The sequence below is a fragment of the Nycticebus coucang genome, chromosome 3 (assembly GCF_027406575.1).
Source record: "Nycticebus coucang isolate mNycCou1 chromosome 3, mNycCou1.pri, whole genome shotgun sequence".
NCBI classification, from domain to species: Eukaryota; Metazoa; Chordata; class Mammalia; order Primates; family Lorisidae; genus Nycticebus; species Nycticebus coucang.
Window position 1 is genome coordinate 125,547,474 of NC_069782.1, and position 18,092 is coordinate 125,565,565.

An 18,092-nucleotide genomic window follows, 5' to 3' on the forward strand; every position below is an offset into this window, starting at 1 on the left:
GAGAGGGTAAACTGGAAAGAACGGGTCTACAAAACGTCCTTGGATTCTATCCTAAGTTTTCACTTTGATTATTCCCCTCAATCTTTCAGCAGCCTTCAGAAATGAGGTGAACTCAATTTCAAAGCCTGCAAAGATTTGAATATCGGATGTCCTGGCACCAGTCACCATGGGTTTGAAAATGGCCTCTTAGGAAACTCATTTTTATAGCGCAGAAAGCGGCTAGTAAAAGTTGCCGTTTACTTCACCCTGGGTAAGACAACCCAAGCAACACTCACCTCAAAAGCTTGGAAGGTCAGTCCCACGTGAAAGCCCTCGGAAACAGAAATCCTCCAAACACATTCCTTGGAAGGTCTGTAGTCATCTGGGTAGTTGGGAGATTGAATTTGGCCAGCATCTTTGTTAATGTCTCCACCACAGGTAGCTTTAGAAAAACACAGCACAGGAGCAAGTGGGAGTCCCTGGTCAGATCTTAGGAAGAAAGTCTGGAGGGAGGTGGGGGGCACACTCATCACCACTAGGTGGCTCCACTCGCCAGCACTTTCATCTCCAGCTGACAAAGACTGTGTTTCCGGGAAGGCACTACCCTGTTTGCCTTCAACTTGGAAATTTTTTCATTTAAAGGAAATAACCATGTTATGCAGCAGTTCTGTACCTTCTCTGTGCATCCAAATCACCTGGCAGGTTTTTGAAACTGTGGAAGCCAGAGCCACATCCCCAGAGGTTCTGATTTAGGTGGGTCTGGGGGGGCTTGGAGCAGCACTGACATTCTCCAGGTGATCATGATCCTAACGCAGAGGGTAGAGGACCTCTGGGGCAGAGGGCCACATGCACGCACATGGTTCACACACTCAGTACACACGCAGTGCACGCACATGGTTCACGCACAGCCCCAAAAGGGAGCTTAATAATTTTCTAGTAGTTTCTCTTTTTTGGCAGGGTTGGGGCGGGATGGGGAGTGAGTAAGCCAGAGAAGCTCGGTATTCGGAACAAATAGAAGCAGCATCACCTGGTGGCAGCTGTCTAAGCCCAGACCTAGAGGGTTGGTCCCTCAACTCAACAACCAGGGTGGCGCAAAGACCCTTCTGAGAAATGCAGTTGGAGATTCCCTGATGTTCGAAGTTCTCTTTTCACAAATGGAACAAACAGAGGCCCAGAGAGGTCAGATTCTTTGCTTGGGCTCACACAGCCATTCAGAGGCTGCAGTAGTCCCCACACAGTTTTACACCCCACTCCCCACCCCAAGACACCCCACTCCTGTATGGGTATTTCCTGGTCTGGAAGGAGGGTCCAGCAGGGTCAGGGCAGGGGGTGACGCCAGTTCTGAAGTGGGTGCAGCCAGCCTCTGCTCCAGCTACCCCACCCTCACAGCTCTGGCAAGCTGGGGTGGGAGAGCGACAGTGGGCTGCCTGGCAAGGACAGGTGGCTTCTCTCCTTGTGAACAAACCTTCGTACACCGCGAAGAAGCCCTTCCCCAGGATGTTGCTGCTGCTGCGGAACTCCACCCAGAGCCTGCTGTCTGTGGAGGTGAGGCGCTCCGGGACTTTGTCGCCACAAAACCTGCCTGGGAGACAGAAAAGAAACAGTCAGGGTGCCCAGGGGCAGCAAGAGGGCACTCAGTGCAGGCTGGGAGATAAAGGAGGTTCTGGAAATGGGGTCCGGAACCGTGGCTCCAGGTGAGCAGCACCTGGCTGTGACAGCTGACCCTGCAGCACCATGAGATGAGCCGGGCAACTGAAAGAGCCACAGAACCCGTGTGCCTCACCCGGGCCGACTCCAGGAGAGTTCCCGATCCCAGCAACCAAAGGACCCAAAGTAGAGCCAAAGCCTCCCTCCCCTCTTGATGGGCCTTGATGGGCTTGAAGGTGGAGAAATAGTCCGAGGCAGTGCTGAAGGTTGCTTTCCCTGATATTTTCTGTTGCATATATGCCCTCCCCTCTGGGGCACTAGACATTCTGCTGTCCTTCCTCAGGAGGGGAAGTCAGAAAACACCCGACAAAGAAACCAGATCTTCTCAGCCTTTGAACTTCAAGAGCCTAGTCATTATAGCACAGACCCGGAAAAACGCACACTGAATGACTGCGTGCTTTCCCATCCTGGGAGTCTCAGGAGGGGACCGAGCAGGGCAGAGTGGGGAGACTAGGGAGAGGAAGGACTGGAGAGAGCACAGGGAGACCCCAGAAAGAACCCTGAGCTGAGACTCTGGTGGAAGAGGATGACAGAGACCCCAAGTAGGTCTAAGAATCTGGGAGAGGCAGAAAGCTGTGCCCCTAGTCCCTGAGCAGAGCCTGGAGGAGCAATGAGCCCCCAGATTCCCCTGCACCCCCTGCCTCAGGCTTAGAACAGCAGTATCCAGACATCTGACCACAAGACAGCCATGCAGGTCCCTCAGGCAAAGCAGGGAAGGATGGAGTCAACGTGAGTCCAGGCTCCTTCCCATAGCCCAGAGCACTGGAGAGCCGGAGAACGTCTCCTAGAGCTCTAGGGAGAGGTGGACTTGGTACCACTCTGAACTAGCCTAGGGTCGAGATAAGGAGGAAGCATGGTGGCCACTTATCTAGACAGAGGACCAACAAGTTGGGGATGAGGACATCCCAGCAGCACCAGTCAGAATGGCAATATGGGTACCAGCCCTCCACCACCTGTCCTCCCCATCCTGGGGGGAGCAAACACAAATTGAAATTAAGTTACTACTACTTAATGGAAAAGAGGCTCATAATAGAAATTTTTATTGAAAAAAATGTATTTCTTACACATTTGGGTATGTGGTCTAAAATTTGGACCTACTACCAAGGAAAATGGGAAGGCATGGATTTCCCAGGACCTGGTAACACGTAGCCATCCATTTCCCAGTAGCACATAGGGTGGCGGCCCAGGGCCAGGGCAGGGATGAGGCAGGTAGTTGATGGGTGGTGAGTCTTACTGATCAGTTCAGAACACAGGCTAGCCAGGGTCCATCTGGATGGAAGGTCCATGGCTCTACCAAGCACTAACTGTCTGAGTCAGTCAAAGAATGTATTTAGCGCTGGGGGGAAATGGGGAGTGACTGCTAATGGTGATGGGTTTTTCTTTGGGGGATGATGAAAATATTCTAAAATTAATGGTGGTCGCACAACTCTGTTAGCATACTAAATCACTGAGTGGTACACTGTGGTGGTGAATTGTATGGCGTGTAAATTATACTTCAATAGTTTATAATTTTTAAAATATTGCCAGTGCCATATTAGGCACAGGACAAGCCACTCAAAGCCATAATCCTACTTTGCCTTTCTGAGAAATGGGGAGAGCAGGTGAGGTTGGGGGAGAAATAAAGGCCATGGGGGACATTTCCTAATGGCCACCTATGGCCTGCATCCCTCAGGGAGAAACAAGGGTGGAAGCTGCTAATCTCCCCTACTTCCTTCTGATTCCGGCCACCTGTAATCTTTTTGGATTTAGGGAGCTTAATATGAAGTGAGATGAGATAAAACTCCTGCCATGAATTCTTCAAGGAAAAATGCATCAGAAGCCCATACATTTTCAGGAATGGTTCCTTTGGCACAGCTAATTACTGTCAATTCGTTTTTAGAAAACGGCAGGCAAGCGTTGGGAAGTGAGGAGACAGTGCTGTGCAGCAGTGAGACAACACATGTCCGCAAAATTCCTTCTTAGCCTAGCCCAAGTTCCAAGTCCAGGTTTCTCCTTTTAAAACCCAGCTGTCACAGCCGCTGAGGACTGTTTCCAAAAGAGAAAGGGATTTTTCACTGCCTCACCGCCTAAGGCTCTAACCAGATAAAATGAACCACCTACCACCCAGGGGCCACAGGATAACTCATCTCTACTCAGGAGGAGGTAGGAAAAGCAGGCTAAGGTGTATTTTACTGCCCTGGCAGAGCTACACTTGGAATAAATTACAAAACATTCCTAAACACTTTCCCCAAGTTACTTTGTAATTCTTATCTAGAACTCCCTTGTCTCAACATCTTCACTCATAAAAGCCTCTTTTAGAATTAACTCCCTCTATGGCAGAACACTGTCCTAAGCCCTTTACAAATATTTCATCCCTCTTACTCTCAGAATTAGGTACTATTATTAATCTCATTTCATAGATAAGAAAATTGAGGATCAGAGAATTTAAACATCAAAGCTATAAGTAGAAGCAGGATTTGAACAGGGGGAGTCTGAGTCTTTCACCATCACTTTCTTTTTTTTTTTGGTAGAGACAGAGTCTCACTGTACCGCCCTCGGGTAGAGTGCTGTGGCGTTACACGGCTCACAGCAACCTCCAACTCTTGGGCTTACGCGATTCTCTTGCCTCAGCCTCCCGAGCAGCTGGGACTACAGGCGCCCGCCACAATGCCTGGCTATTTTTTTGTTGCAGTTTGGCCGGGGCCGGGTTTGAACCCACCACCCTCGGCATATGGGGCCGGCGCCCTACTCACTGAGCCACAGGCGCCGCCCTCACCATCACTTTCTTATCCTCCTCACCATCACCACCATCAAAAGAAACCCCTCTAAGTTGCAGTCCTGAACACTGTACAATTTTGGATAAATAGACATCAAATCTACTCCCTGGGAATGTAAACGTCCTTCCATTTCCCAGTTTCGAAACAGTAGGAATAAAGATCAAATGTTCAAACCATAAAGCAAGGTGTAGAAATGCCAAGTTTGGCTCTTTGCCTCACTCTATCGTTTCTGCACATTTGGGAGGCTGCCCCTGGCCAGGGAGCCTCAGAAGTGGGGCCACCAGACACTGGTTGACCAGCCGCGCCTTTCTGAATGTCCCTCCCCATTTCAAGGAAAGAAGGAAAAGGGGCTTTTTATGTGCGTTGTGGTGATACAGAATGCCCAAAGACAGTTCGGCATACAAGAGGACACTGTGCGAGTAATGTCTGTAACAGAGGAGGAGAACCCAATTTACAGGACAGTATCTAAGATTGCTGGTTGACTTCTCTGCCCAGCCATCGTCCTTCCCATTTGGGTGCAATCTCATAAGTGACCCCTGAAACTGAAAATCCAATTTGATATTTTTAACCAGACGTGAAATGTTCTCAATCTACTTACATTTCCCTTTAATCACTAGGTGAAAACGTAGGTCTCAAACAGCCTCCTTCCAAGGAGAATAAACAGGCTGGAGAGAAACTGGACTAGAGAAAATGTGTCAGATTCCTAAACTGAAATCCAGTGCCTGGATTTCGAGGAGGAGTTTAATAAGGACATCAAGAAGAGGAAATGCGGATGAGAACACTACAAGTGGGCTCCATGGGGAGTCATAAAGGGTTCATTCATAAAAAGTTATGTGTCCATTGTGCCTGGATTTTCACACACTGCCCTGGGAAAAAATTCGATACACAGTTTTCAGAGCAAGATGCATACTTTCACAATCCGCCCTAATCCGCTCTCCCTCCTGCCAAAGGGGTATTGACCTGCCTCCTCCCAGCAGATTTCATGGCACTGACCCCTCCCAGGGACCAGCTCAGCGACACAATGCACTTGTTCCAAACACAAAAGTTCACTAACAACTGCATTTGGAAACATCAGAGCAGGCCAAATAGTTGGCAAAGGAGAACTCCTGCAAATGAAGAATGATGGTTACAGGCACTGGCTAGCTGCAACACACACACACACACACACACACGCACGCACGCACGCACGCACACAGAGCAAGAGTGGGTAAAATATGAGCTAAACAAACAAACAAACAAAATCCAAGACAAAACAAAACAAAAACCCCACACCATCACCACCAACAATGAACAACCAAAGTACAATCTCATTAATGGATATGTAGCCAGAGACACCAGGATCTGTAGTGAGAAAATTCTTTTTTTCAAGTTCAAGCAAAGGAAACCACTGCCTGTGCCCATTCTCAGGAACGTGCCTTGGCCCTCTCTGGGGAACTTCAGTAACAGAGAGCTTCCTCCTCTTGAGTCTTTAAATCTATCTATTCCTGGGAGGGTATCAGGTTGCCAGATTTAGCAAACAAAACTCCAGGAAGCCCAGTTAAATTTGAATTTCAGATAAATAACAAATAATGTATTTTGTATGGAGGCCCGATGGCTTCAGTGTCCTGGGAGTAGACACTGGAATGACAGCCAAGGTGGAGATGGAGAGAGAAGCTGATCGGCAGGGAGCCAGATTAGGGGTCTCAGATGAGAGTGGATTGTCCCTGCTCTTAGAGGGGCTGTAGGGCAGGCTCCCGGTTGGACAACTGTGAGCCCTCAGTGAGGACTTTGTCCTTGGTGCATCTTCATGAGAACAGAAAAGCCACACTTGTTATGCCCTGAGTGATTGTCAAGGCAGCTGGCTGACACGGAGTAGAAAAAAACAGGACAGGGCTAAGAAGGAGTGTCATGGCTGGATGGAGCCCAGGGCTGGATTGAGCCCTGGCTTCATGCTGGATTCTGGGGAGCCAGGGATGGGACAGGTCAGAAGACATGGGACTGGCTGGACTCTGGGCACAGCACATGTGCTCCCTCATCCAGAGGGCCATGAATGTAAATTCCTGGAGGTACAAACACGTGCCCTTATCTGGTACCAAAGACACAGAAAGGAGACTCCCAGGATGCTCATCAAACTGTTGAAGGTGGTTCCCTCCAGGAAGGGAAGCTGGGGATGGTGGACAGCTTCATCTTTTGTTCTTCTCCTTCGTTGAATCTTTGGTACAGATGCATTCCGGTCTCATTTTATAATTCAATGAAAGGAGATGTGTGGGCGGCGCCTGTGGCTCAAGGAGTAGGGCGCCGGTCCCATATGCCGGAGGTGGCGGGTTCAAACCCAGCCCCAGCCAAAAAGAAAAAAAAAGAAAAAAAAAAAAAGAAAGGAGCTGTGTGAGAGAAGATCTCCTGAGAGCATGGAATCCCAGGCCTCCTCAACCTGGAGGAAACAGGTTGTAATGTATTTTATCTGGCTTCCCTCAGAGGAGTCCCTGCTCAGATTCAGAAGTCACTTGTCCCCCATCCCCAGGACATCTGAATTCTGGTCTGATCCACTGGCTGGTAGCTGTACGGCCTTAGAAATTAGTCCAAACTGGGGGAGCCCAGTTTTCTCATGAAGGTGTGGGATGAGGTGACTGTGAGGTTCCTCCAGGTTGAGGAGGTCTGGGATTCCATGCTCTCAGGAGGCTCCTCTCACACAGCTCCTTTCATTGAATTATAAAATGAGACCGGGATGCATCCGTACCAAAGATTCAAATGAAGGAGAAGTAGAACAAAAGATGACGCTGCCCACGATCCCCAGCTTCCCTTCCCGGAGGGAACCACCTTCAACGGTTTGTTTATTTATTTTTATTTATTTTATTTTATTTATTTTTTTTTTTTGTAGAGACAGAGTCTCACTGTACCGCCCTGGGGTAGAGTGTCATGACGTCACACGGCTCCCAGGCAACCTCTAACTCTTGGGCTTACGCGATTCTCTTGCCTCAGCCTCCCAAGCAGCTGGGACTACAGGCGCCCGCCACAACACCCGGCTATTTTTTTTGTTTGGCCAGGGCTGGGTTTGAACCTGAACCCGCCACCCTCGGCATATGGAGCTGGCGCCCTACTCACTGAGCTACAGGCACCACCCAACCTTCAACAGTTTGATGAGCATCCTGGGAGTCTCCTTTCTGTGTCTTTGGTACCAGATAAGGGCACCTGTTTGTACCTCCAGGAATTTACATTCATGGCCCTCTGGATGAGGGAGCACGTGTGCTGTGCCCAGAGTCCAGCCAGTCCCATCTCTTCTGACCTGTCCCATCCCTGGCTCCCCAGAATCCAGCATGAAGCCAGGGCTCAATCCAGCCCTGGGCTCCATCCAGCCATGACACTCCTTCTTAGCCCTGTCCTGTTTTTTTCTACTCCGTGTCAGCCAGCTGCCTTGACAATCACTCATGGCATAACAAGTGTGGCTTTTCTGTTCTCATGAAATGCACCAAGGACAAAGTCCTCACTGAGGGCTCACAGTTGTCCAACCGGGAGCCTGCCCTACAGCCCCTCTAAGAGCAGGGACAATCCACTCTCATCTGAGACCCCCAATCTGGCTCCCTGCCGATCAGCTTCTCTCTCCATCTCCACCTTGGCTGTCATTCCAGTGTCTACTCCCAGGACACTGAAGCCATCGGGCCTCCATACAATGTTCATGTTCCCTGTTATCCGTGAGTGCGCCCTCTTCCTGTAACCCATCTGGAGGGAACTAACCTTTCTTTTTACATTACCTGCCTGCTGCACCTCTCTCAAAGGTCAAGCTAACTTCTCATGGATGAGTTCATGCCCTGTTCATCTCATAAAAATAATACATGCTCATCATGAAAAAACTAGAAAATACAGCTAAACCAAGAACGGCCAAATATAATGTTTTTAAAAATGCTCATTCTGCAATAGCCACTGTGTGTTATTTATTTATATTTATAATTTTGCTTGATATTTATATTACACATTACAAAATGGCCTCTTCCAGTTGAATTCAGACTGTACCTTGTTTTAAGTAATTTTATAGTGAATGATTTTGGATGGGACAGTCAGTGATAACTGACTGATAGACTATTCTCTACCACTCACTTTATTATACCAAATCCCAGCTCATTCATTCACACTTCATCCCTGGAGGCATCTAAATTTGCAATGACTGCACAATATTTATGCATTTTTAATCATGGTATCCTGCTACATATTCTATTTTGCAACATTTTTTTTTCATGTAACCGTGTGCCATGAATACCTTTTCTGTACCTATAAATGTCACTTCCAACTTTATCTTTAATGGCTGGGGAGTTTTCCATTGAAAAGATGTATCATAATATATTCGGGTAACCACTACCATTGAACATTTAAATTGCTTTCCATTTTTGCTGCTTCAGTGAACATCCCTGTAGCTAGAGTTTTGCACACTTCCTTAATTAGTTTCCCAGGATAAATTCCAAGGCTCAGAATTGCTGGGTCAAAGGGTATTTACAGTTTTAAAAGCTTTTAACATGTGTGGCCAAATGGAGTGTCCAGAGTTTTACACTGACACAAACCCTTGATAGCTTCCTGTGACTGCTGTCAGGCTGCTGTCAGGACGGGCCCTTCTCACCGTTTAACAATGTCCCAGAGAACCTCCCATCATTCCTCTCTGTCTAAAGTCGACTCACCTAACAGGGGGGCTTTTCTCCAGTAACCATCCCGGACCTCCACGTAATCGTACCAGCACAGGCGGCTTTTAAACAAATCCATGGATGTGAAGTTTAGGATGATCTGTAAAGAATTACCATAAAGTGAGTTTTGGCCGCAAAGCCCCAGGAGTTTGGAAAGCTACATCTTGCATACCAGTGTTCTCACGCTACCCCTTAGCATTCAGGACTCCCAGACCACAGTTGGAGTGTTGTCTCAAAAGCACACTCACAGGAAACCTGATGACATTAAATAATAAACCTTCAGCAGGACGGGGAGTAAACAGAAGGAGATGGGTCTTTTGGTTCTGTCTGGGGAATCATTTGAGCTTTTGAAGTCACTACGTGGTTTACACAAAGCCAAGATGCATTAAACAGAGCCACCGAGGTGCGTTGAGACTGGGTGTTTGGATGGAGGTGAGGGGTCAAGGAAGTGCAGAGATATAAAAAAATCTTATAGCGTCATCAGTCATTCTAAGGGGGCTAGGGTTAGCCTGGGTGCATCTGATTGCTTCTGTGGTCCATGCCCCTGGCCATGACCTCACTCTGTAGAGGTGCTGTGCATCTAATAACCTCCCCACAGCTAGTCCATTCATTCATTAATTTGTTCAATTGTTCACTCCACCATTGTTTGCTGACCACCTAGGGAGTGCCAGCCTCTGCTGGCCAGTGGAGACAGAAAGAGCTGTGAGACAGGGCCTCAGCTGTTAAGGAGTTCACAGATCCAGGAAGACGGACACCAGGACACCACGGTGTAAATGCTGAGGAGAGAGGAATGGCCAGAAAGAGCCTTTTGGCCATCATGAAGAGGGAGAAACCAACTCTGCCTGCTGATAATACTGGAGAAGACTTCTCAGAGGAGGTGACATCTGCACTAAGGGGACAGGGGGCTCAGTGGGCAGAGAAGCAGGGCTCGAGTGTTTCCCTGAGAGAAACTGACATGAGCAAAGGTCAGGAGCTGTGTGGGGCGCTGTCCTGCGGGTGCTGTCCTGTGGGTGCTGTGCATGTGTCTGGAATGAGGGGCAGAAGGGGGGTGGGTGTGGGAGGTGCAGGTGCAGCTGGGAACAAAAGCAAAAATGCTGGCTCCTTAGGACATCCTGAGAGTTCATCCAGTGAATGCCCCATGGCCAAACAGGTTAGTAGTTAGTAGTCCACAAAGCACTGATGCCCCTGCTGCGGGTGGCCCAGAGCAGAGTTAAGGTTTGCCCTGGCCCTTCATCCCCACCCAGCTCACCAGGCCTGAGGAGCAGCAGCTGGTCTGGCCCCGGCTCTCCACTTTGCTCCTTCCCCAGCCCCTCAAGCGTCTGCTACAGCATTTCCCCACACTTCCTGCCCTGTGCCCTCACTCCGCAGCCCCTGCACCCTGACACTATTCTTTTTCCAACTCAGGGGACCTTGTGCTCAGAAGCCCATCTCTCTCCAGCCTCTCACTCTCTGCTCTTCTTCTGGCCACTCCTTTTATATTCAAACATCCTCGGAGCCCTCTTATGTCCAAGGAAAACCTTAGGCTGGAGAGGCTGTGGTGAAGGTACCCTCCTGGCCAAATCTAAAGGATTACTATTTGTCCTGTGATACCCGGTCTCCCTGTCCTTTCTGGTTTTCCCCACACTAACCTATCCTTTCCCCATGTTCTCTTTCCAGCTAGCTCCTGCCCTCCCTGCTCCCCACTAATGGTGAGAACACCTCCAAACAAAGCACTTCCCTTCCTGCCTCCCCAATGGTAGGGGACACCATTGCCCCACCACTCAGGTGACAAACCCTGGTATCACCTCTCTGGCACCTGTGGTCGACCCCCCATATCTGCCCAGCATCCCTGCTGACGGCTCTTTTTCCTTTGATGTCTGTGTCCCCCCAATCCCACCCAGCCCCCCTTCCTCACCCTTTCCTGGACTATCCCCTACTGGAACATCTATTCTTTACATTGGGGCTTCTAGATCAATCTTCCACCACATTTATCAGGCCCCTCCCATGCTCAGGAAACTTCAGGAGTTCCCTGCATTCCCATCTCATAAATACAACTCTCTCCTCACTTTCACAGCCGCCAGGGCGCATCCTGTGTGACCTTATTGCCCAGTGCACCCTCATAGGAAACCCTCCTGGGCCCAGGTCAAGTGCCCCTGCTCCGGAACTCTGTCCTGATTGTACAGATGGGCACGATGTGATCTCTTTGTCTCTTTTGAACTCCACATTCTCTCTTTTGTAGTAATTCCAGAGTGGGCGTCTTTAGAATCAGGCAGATCTGGGTCTGCTGCTCAGCTCCATCATTTTCGAGCTCTGGAGTCTTGGGGGAATACTTGACTCTTGGATCTCTAGTTTCTTCACCTGTAAAACAACATGCTCCCCACTGGGCTGTTGAGAAGGGTGCTGGAGAAACAGTGTAGGGTGTGCCTTGCTGTGCCTGGCTCATCACAGGCACTCCAAAATGGCAACTCTGAACATCAGCGCACACTGAGCACACACATAGCACACGCATAGCACACGCAGCAACTTACACTGCTCCTCACAGGCTGTCCATCCGGGTTAGTGTTGAGTGCCCACCCCTGCTCTTGGGCTCATCCCACCCAACGTTCAAGTCTTAAGCAGCATCTTCTTCTGCAAAGCCCTGTGGACTCCTCGGATATGAAGAGTCAGGACCAGAAAACAACGGGCCAGCTCACCTCCTGTTGATGTCCGTGTGTCACTCATCTTTCAAACTAGACTAGTGATTTCCATTCCTACCTTGCACATCAGAATCACTTTGGAAGCTTAATAAAAAAGCTGGTACCAAGCAAATGTGCCTCTTTCCATTAAGTCAGATTCCCCAGGAGTGAGGGAGGACCTAAACTAAATGCTGAGACTCATAAAGACGGGGCGTGCCTTGGATTGCTTTGCTATCCCCCACTGTGCTTGAATTCAGGTGATAGAGCTCAGTGATACGTGTGTGCAGGTTGCACAGTAATTCTTTAGCCTTTGCTTTTTAAAATTACAAAAAGAAAATGTTAGTACAACTTCCTTGGTAACACATTCGTGATCTGAATGAACAGAATAATTATTCAGGCTCATTATTTTAAGTATGTTAGTGAATTATAAAGACCATAGGGGAAGAGGTGATGAACGAGGAGTGATACTTGAATCAATCAAGTCTGCCAATTACTAGCAGCTCTGGGGAAGGCGGGGTGAGGCAGAAATTGAAATAATTGGTGCAAGAATTTCAATGATGTATATTCTCCCTGTCCCCAGTTAGCACTAATAATTAAGGCTTGGTGAGATTTACAAGGTTCAAACATAGCACACAGCCCCTGCTGTGCAGAGCAACTCAACAATTTGGAGATTACCAGACCCCTTTCTCTTTCTCTCATCCTCCTTCCAGCAGGCCCTGGGACATCACAGCCACCTCAGGGAGACAGGTCTGAAGTTTCAGACACAAGATGACAACCACATTTAATGTCTTACATGTTAGAGCCATAAAAGAGTGTGTAAGTGTGTACACAAAAGGGTGTGTGTAAATGTGTGTCCTAATGTCTATCTGCTGGCCTGTCCCCTTTTGTGTAAAAATATAAGACAATAGTCAAGTTTGAAGGCTCCCAGCGTCCATGGCCTGGGTTCAATTCACAACTATGCAACCGACTAAGCAGCCTTGGGCAAGTCCACTTCCTTCCCTGGAAATAAGCCTGGTAACAGCATCTATTTGTCCTTGTGATCTCCGGTCTCCCTGTCCTTTCTGGTTTTCCCCACACATAAAGTTGGGGGAATTAAATTAGTTGTGAGGATTAAATTAGCACATCACATAACATGCTGAGGAGAACACCCAGTCCATAGCAAATGCTCACAATCATGCCTAGCCATTCCTCGCTAGCTATGCTCAACTTGCCATTTAAATGGATATTTTTTTTAAAGTTATGAATTAGGAATACCTGAAAGTTGGCTAGAGGTGACTGAAAAATTCCAGCAACCCATTATCAGCCCTCACTTCAGGTTTTGCACTCAGCTCCTCATCCATCCACACATCCATTCAACAAATACAGGAGAACCTCTGTAAGTTGACCACCCCAGGGACTGTAACAAACCAGTCAACATATGGAGGTGGTCAATATAAGGAACTAGGCCTACTGTGCTGATAAGTACGTGTGGTACAAGTCCGGTCTATGAAAATTAGGTCAACTTAAAGAAGTGGTCAGTGCAGGGAGGGGGTTAACTACGGAGGTTCTGCTGTACTTAGTGGTGACCATCCTGTGCTGTAGACTGTGTGGGGCACTGGGAGCCTGGGGGTGAACAATCTCCATCCCTGATGAGCTTAAGGTTTAGAAACAGGACAAATAAACTGGCAGCTACAATACTGAGACATTCTACAACAGGAATGATTTTTTGGGGACACAGGAGGTATCCCCTAACCTCTTCCCAAGGAACAGAGAGGGCTTCTCAAAGATAGCTGCATCTAGTCTGTGACAACTTGAAAATCACTTGGATTTGGAGAGAGATATAGCAAAAAAACAAGCTTTGTAGTGCAAACCCCCAGTTCCCAGTTCTACAACTTAGGTGAATTTGGGCAATTTCCTTAATGTTCAAGCCATAGTGGATACAAGCCTGCAGTTGGGCTAAGAAGAACCATCCTTGGAGTAGGGTAAAAGAGGCCCTGGGCTCAGCTCTAGAGGATCATGGAATCTTCACAGTCAAAGAATATACCTACCTGGAACCACACTCGAGGGGACAAAGACCCTGGAGTTCCCTGACCAAATAGCTCTGAGCCCACTTCTAGGGCATGCAAAGTCATTTTCCTTTCATTCATCCTGCTAAGAGTGGACTGCACCCCTGGCCAGTCTACACCTGCTGGGGGGGGCAGCCAAGGAGCAGCTGTTTGCAGGGAAGGAGTGGAGAATGCTTGGAAATGTGGGCAGGGGTGTCTCTGTGCTCCTGAGGCCTAGAATGATGAGATGGAGGGTGGGGGAAGAGAGCCTGCCATAGTTGGCCTCCCCATGTTGCCACCTTCCAGAGCAGTACCCCAAAATGTCTCAGAATCTTCAATTGGCTGCTCACCCTACAGGACATTATAATAGTACATATACTGAAGTCAGAGGATAGAGTCTACTTTATTTTAAAAACTGTTAGCTTGATTGATAACTTAGCAGACATTTACTACATGCCAGGCCTTCAGTTTTATCAGTGAGACTGATTGAGAAGCCCACAAATAACGACCACAAAGCAAACAGCACAGTGCCCAGCACGTAGGGGTGCTTGTAACAGAACAGCTCTTATTACTACTCTTGACAAGCACAATAATTCCTCCTGCCTCCCCCAACTTAAGGATGATCATGCCATTTCCTGAGAGGCTTCCCACCTACCTTTTCCCCTGGAGTGACTGAGATCCTCCAAACGCAATGGGAGTAAGAAGGGTAGCCATTTGGGAAACCAGGTGCAGAAAAGTTTCCTGTCGTGTCCTGCAGGGTCTCCCCACACGCTGCACAAGCAAAACGACAAATGTGATGTGGCATGTGGTACACCCACGCCCTGCACAAGCAGCTCCTGCACAGGGCAGCTGAGCAAACACATCCCTTTACCAGGCAAAGGCCTCAGAACAGGTTAATGAGAAGTGTGCCAAGCAGCCTGAGATTTTTCTGGCTAACAAAAACACAAGTAGGGCCTGGGTGCCAAAAAGTAAACATCCTGGGGTTTCTTCTGAGGCTTTCAGGAATCTCAGCTCTCCAGCTGGCTGTGTGGCTATGGGCCAGTTTCCCTGCCTTCTTGGACCTTAGTTTTCTTATCTGTAAAGTGGGCAGGACTGCTCAGAAGGGTAGTGAAGTTACGTGCCTTATGTGAAACAGATCAGCTCAGTGCTGGAGGGATAGAGAGCACTCCAGATAGAGTAAATATTATAACTTGTAAAATAATAATAATAATATCTGTGGCAGAGAGAACATGAAAGAGCAAGTAGGTAAAGCAAAAAGAAATGCTTTGAGGCTTGGCGCCTGCAGCTCAGCAACTAGGGCACCAGCCACATACACTGGGGCTGGTGGGTTCGAACCCCGCCCGGGCCTGCTAAACAACAGTGACAACTACAAAAAAAAGAAAAAAAAAATAGCCAGGTGTTGTGGCGGGCACCTGTAGTCCCAGCTACTTGGGATGCCAAGGCAAGAGAATCACTTGAGCCCAGGAGTTGAAGTTGTTATGAGCTGTGACGCCACAGCACTCTACCAAGGGAGACATGGTGAGACTGTCTTAAAAAAAGAAAAGAAAAAGAAATGCTTTGCAACTCACTTCAGCTTTTAATTTGGATCTTTCCTTTCTTTTTCTGTTACCCACCTCTAAAAGAAGCCAGGAAAATAGAAAAATGCGGAGGCGCAGGGGCCAGCACATTACAGAGTAAGCTGCTCCCTCCTTGCGTGTTTGAGGGCAGCCTAGTTGTGAGTCTAGAACCTAAACTTTATGTATGAGAAAAATATTGCCCCTAATTTGTATGAAAACTTGGAAGCTACAGGTTTTGTATTTCCCTAACCTTCCGGGATTCATACTCCCAAGATCCAGGCACTGGTTTGCGGAGCACCCTGCTCTTCTGGGGCCACCCCCACCGTGGGGGAAACAAGCACCCTCAAGGTCCTTTCCTATATACGTTCAACCTCCACATGGCAACTGCCCACGCTTCCCTGGTTACTCCTCAAGACTACTTAAAGCTCCCTATTGTTTTGAGCTGCAGGAAGGGATATGTAGCGAATTGCCCATCACTGGCCTCAGGAAATCCTGGATAGTGAAGCTTTAGTATCACATTACCGAACAACTGCCAGGCATCATGAACATTATGCCTGGCAGCCAACACCCCCGAGGGTCCCAGGGAAATTATTTTAGAATAATCATCAACATTCTGCAAGAACAGATACATTACTGTGTGGCTCCCTGGTATTTGCCAGCTGCCTTTAGGGAAGTAAGCAGTATATACATTATAACTAAATAAATACTATGGCATTTCCCAGGGAATGCTATAAGGTTTCCTTTTAAATTCAGCAAGGTTATATGATATGTGTGTCCTGCATTTCAGCCCTAACACGCCCCCAGATGACTAATAGCTGGATGAACATATTTCCTAGAGTTTCTTGAGGAAGCAAGCCCGACCCACACCCACCCACCCCTGCACTCCGTGGCATGCCCTGTTGTCCTGCTTAGCAGAGCAATGGGACAGCCCAGTTTTTCTAAGTGGCCTCCATTTTAAATATCCTGTCCCATGTCTAAATTCTGAGCCTGGTTCAGGGGTCTGGAAAATGCTGTTGGTAATGGAACCTGCTACCTCCCTCTTTAAACAACTGAAATGCACACTGTCCCATCAGTGGTGAAAATTCAGCTGCTATGAGCAATGCTTTGTGTTGAAGCTCGATAGCTTAAAGGGGCCAAGAAGTGCTTACCCTAGGTGTGCATGTGTGTGTGTGTGTGGATGATGCTGAAGCCTAGAGGACAGAGAGAAAGAGGGGGAAATTCAGGGAGGGGGGACTGTCATACAGGCCAAGGAACAGGCATTTTCCTGGCCCCAGTGTATCATCCCATCTTCAGTGGCAGCCTGTTGGCCATTGACCAGCACCTTGGAGGGCTGGGAGAGCCCAAGACCAGAGAAACAACCTTGTTTATAGCACTGAGATGTCTTCCACCTTGTAGCACCTGACCCCCATGCTGCACAAAGCATTCTCCCTCATTCTCTGTCTTCCTGCCAAGTCCCCCTGGGTTCTTGGGACCTACACCCCCTATAGTCCCACAGAAAGGAGAGGTGCTCTTACTGTCAAGGGGCGCAAGAGCACTGAGTCCTGTTTGCAGTCACTCTGCTCTGCCCTCCTCCTCTCCTGGACACTTCGCCAGAGTAATCCAAAGCCTCCCGCAGGTTGGGCTGTGGGCGCTAAGACCTATTATTCTCCTCACTACCTGCAATCACGTCATCATTTCAACCTGATATTGCCCAGCATCTCCTGCCAGAAGGACACCAGAAATCAAAGCTGCCAAGGATAAACCCTGTTAGGTTCCCCAAGTTGTCTTCCCAGTAAGGGGGACTGTGCTTCCACGATGCTGGGGAGACGCATGGTTACCTGGGCATTTGTACAGTTTCCTCGCTTGAGCTATGTCTCCCTGACTGAGCCGCACGCGCTGGCCAATTGTTGGCCTGATGCCATTGTCATCTCGACGGGGGAGGATGGTGTCTAAGAAAACTCCTCTATGGAAAGAAAGAGAGAAAGAAAAGTCAAGGCATCAGACTATTCGCATGGGATTTCCAACCTTCATTTCCTCACCCTAACCCCATCCCCATTCCTACCCCTGGCCCTCCTCTCCCAGGCTGGCATGACTGTGGAGGTTCCTTCTGCTTGCACTGGCATTTTTACATTCCATTCCATCAGCTGCCTACTATTTTCCAATGGGAAGATGACTATGCCAAGTTCAAAAATACACTCTGGCCCAGTAGCCTGGGCTTCCTTACTGATGCATACTGTGCATTTCCATGAAGCCCTTGGCAGGTCCAGCCCCAGAAGCACCACTATACTGCACAGCTGCAGGGAGCAGCTTTCGGAGAGGCTGCAGTGTGAGTGGCACCCCCTGGAGGTGTGCGTGGGGCAGTACTGTGCATACAGAAGAATCGGAGGCACCCCAGGGAAAGCTTGGGAACTGGGTCAGTGTCAGCCTCCCAGGGCTGGCCGGCACGTGCAGGCGGATGAGCCTGCCCATCAGAGTCTGGGTGCCTTGCTGGCAAGAAGTGCAATCAGGTGGAAAATGAGATAAATGCAGAGAACAAGAGGTGGTTGAGAGAGCCCTGAGCTAGAAATTTCTATACCAGGCCTGGCTCTGCCACCTGGGTGAGCCTGGGTAAGTCCTTTCCTCTCTCTCAGCCTCAGTCTACCCCTCTGAACAATAAGAGACTGGCCTAGGTGGTCCTGGCAGCCCCTCCTATTGCTAGCATCTTATTTTACACCTACATGATTCAACTATAAAATGATGGCTTTATTTCTAAAACAGATGAGCCGCCCTGGCCCCATCGTGGGCATGGTTC

General features: G+C 48.7%; 1 protein-coding gene across 1 annotated transcript in view; it reads right to left on the reverse strand.

Annotated features, from left to right (window-relative positions):
- The window catches only part of TLL2 (tolloid like 2), a 148,010-nt gene that overhangs the window by 24,559 nt on the left and 105,359 nt on the right, over positions 1-18,092 (reverse strand). Inside the window, exons 8-12 of the mRNA XM_053584534.1 lie at positions 17,140-17,264; positions 14,422-14,537; positions 9,086-9,188; positions 1,445-1,561; positions 276-421 (exon numbers count right to left, since the gene is read on the reverse strand). Of these exons, the coding sequence (XP_053440509.1) occupies positions 276-421; positions 1,445-1,561; positions 9,086-9,188; positions 14,422-14,537; positions 17,140-17,264 (607 nt within the window). The remainder of the gene's footprint in view (positions 1-275; positions 422-1,444; positions 1,562-9,085; positions 9,189-14,421; positions 14,538-17,139; positions 17,265-18,092) is intronic.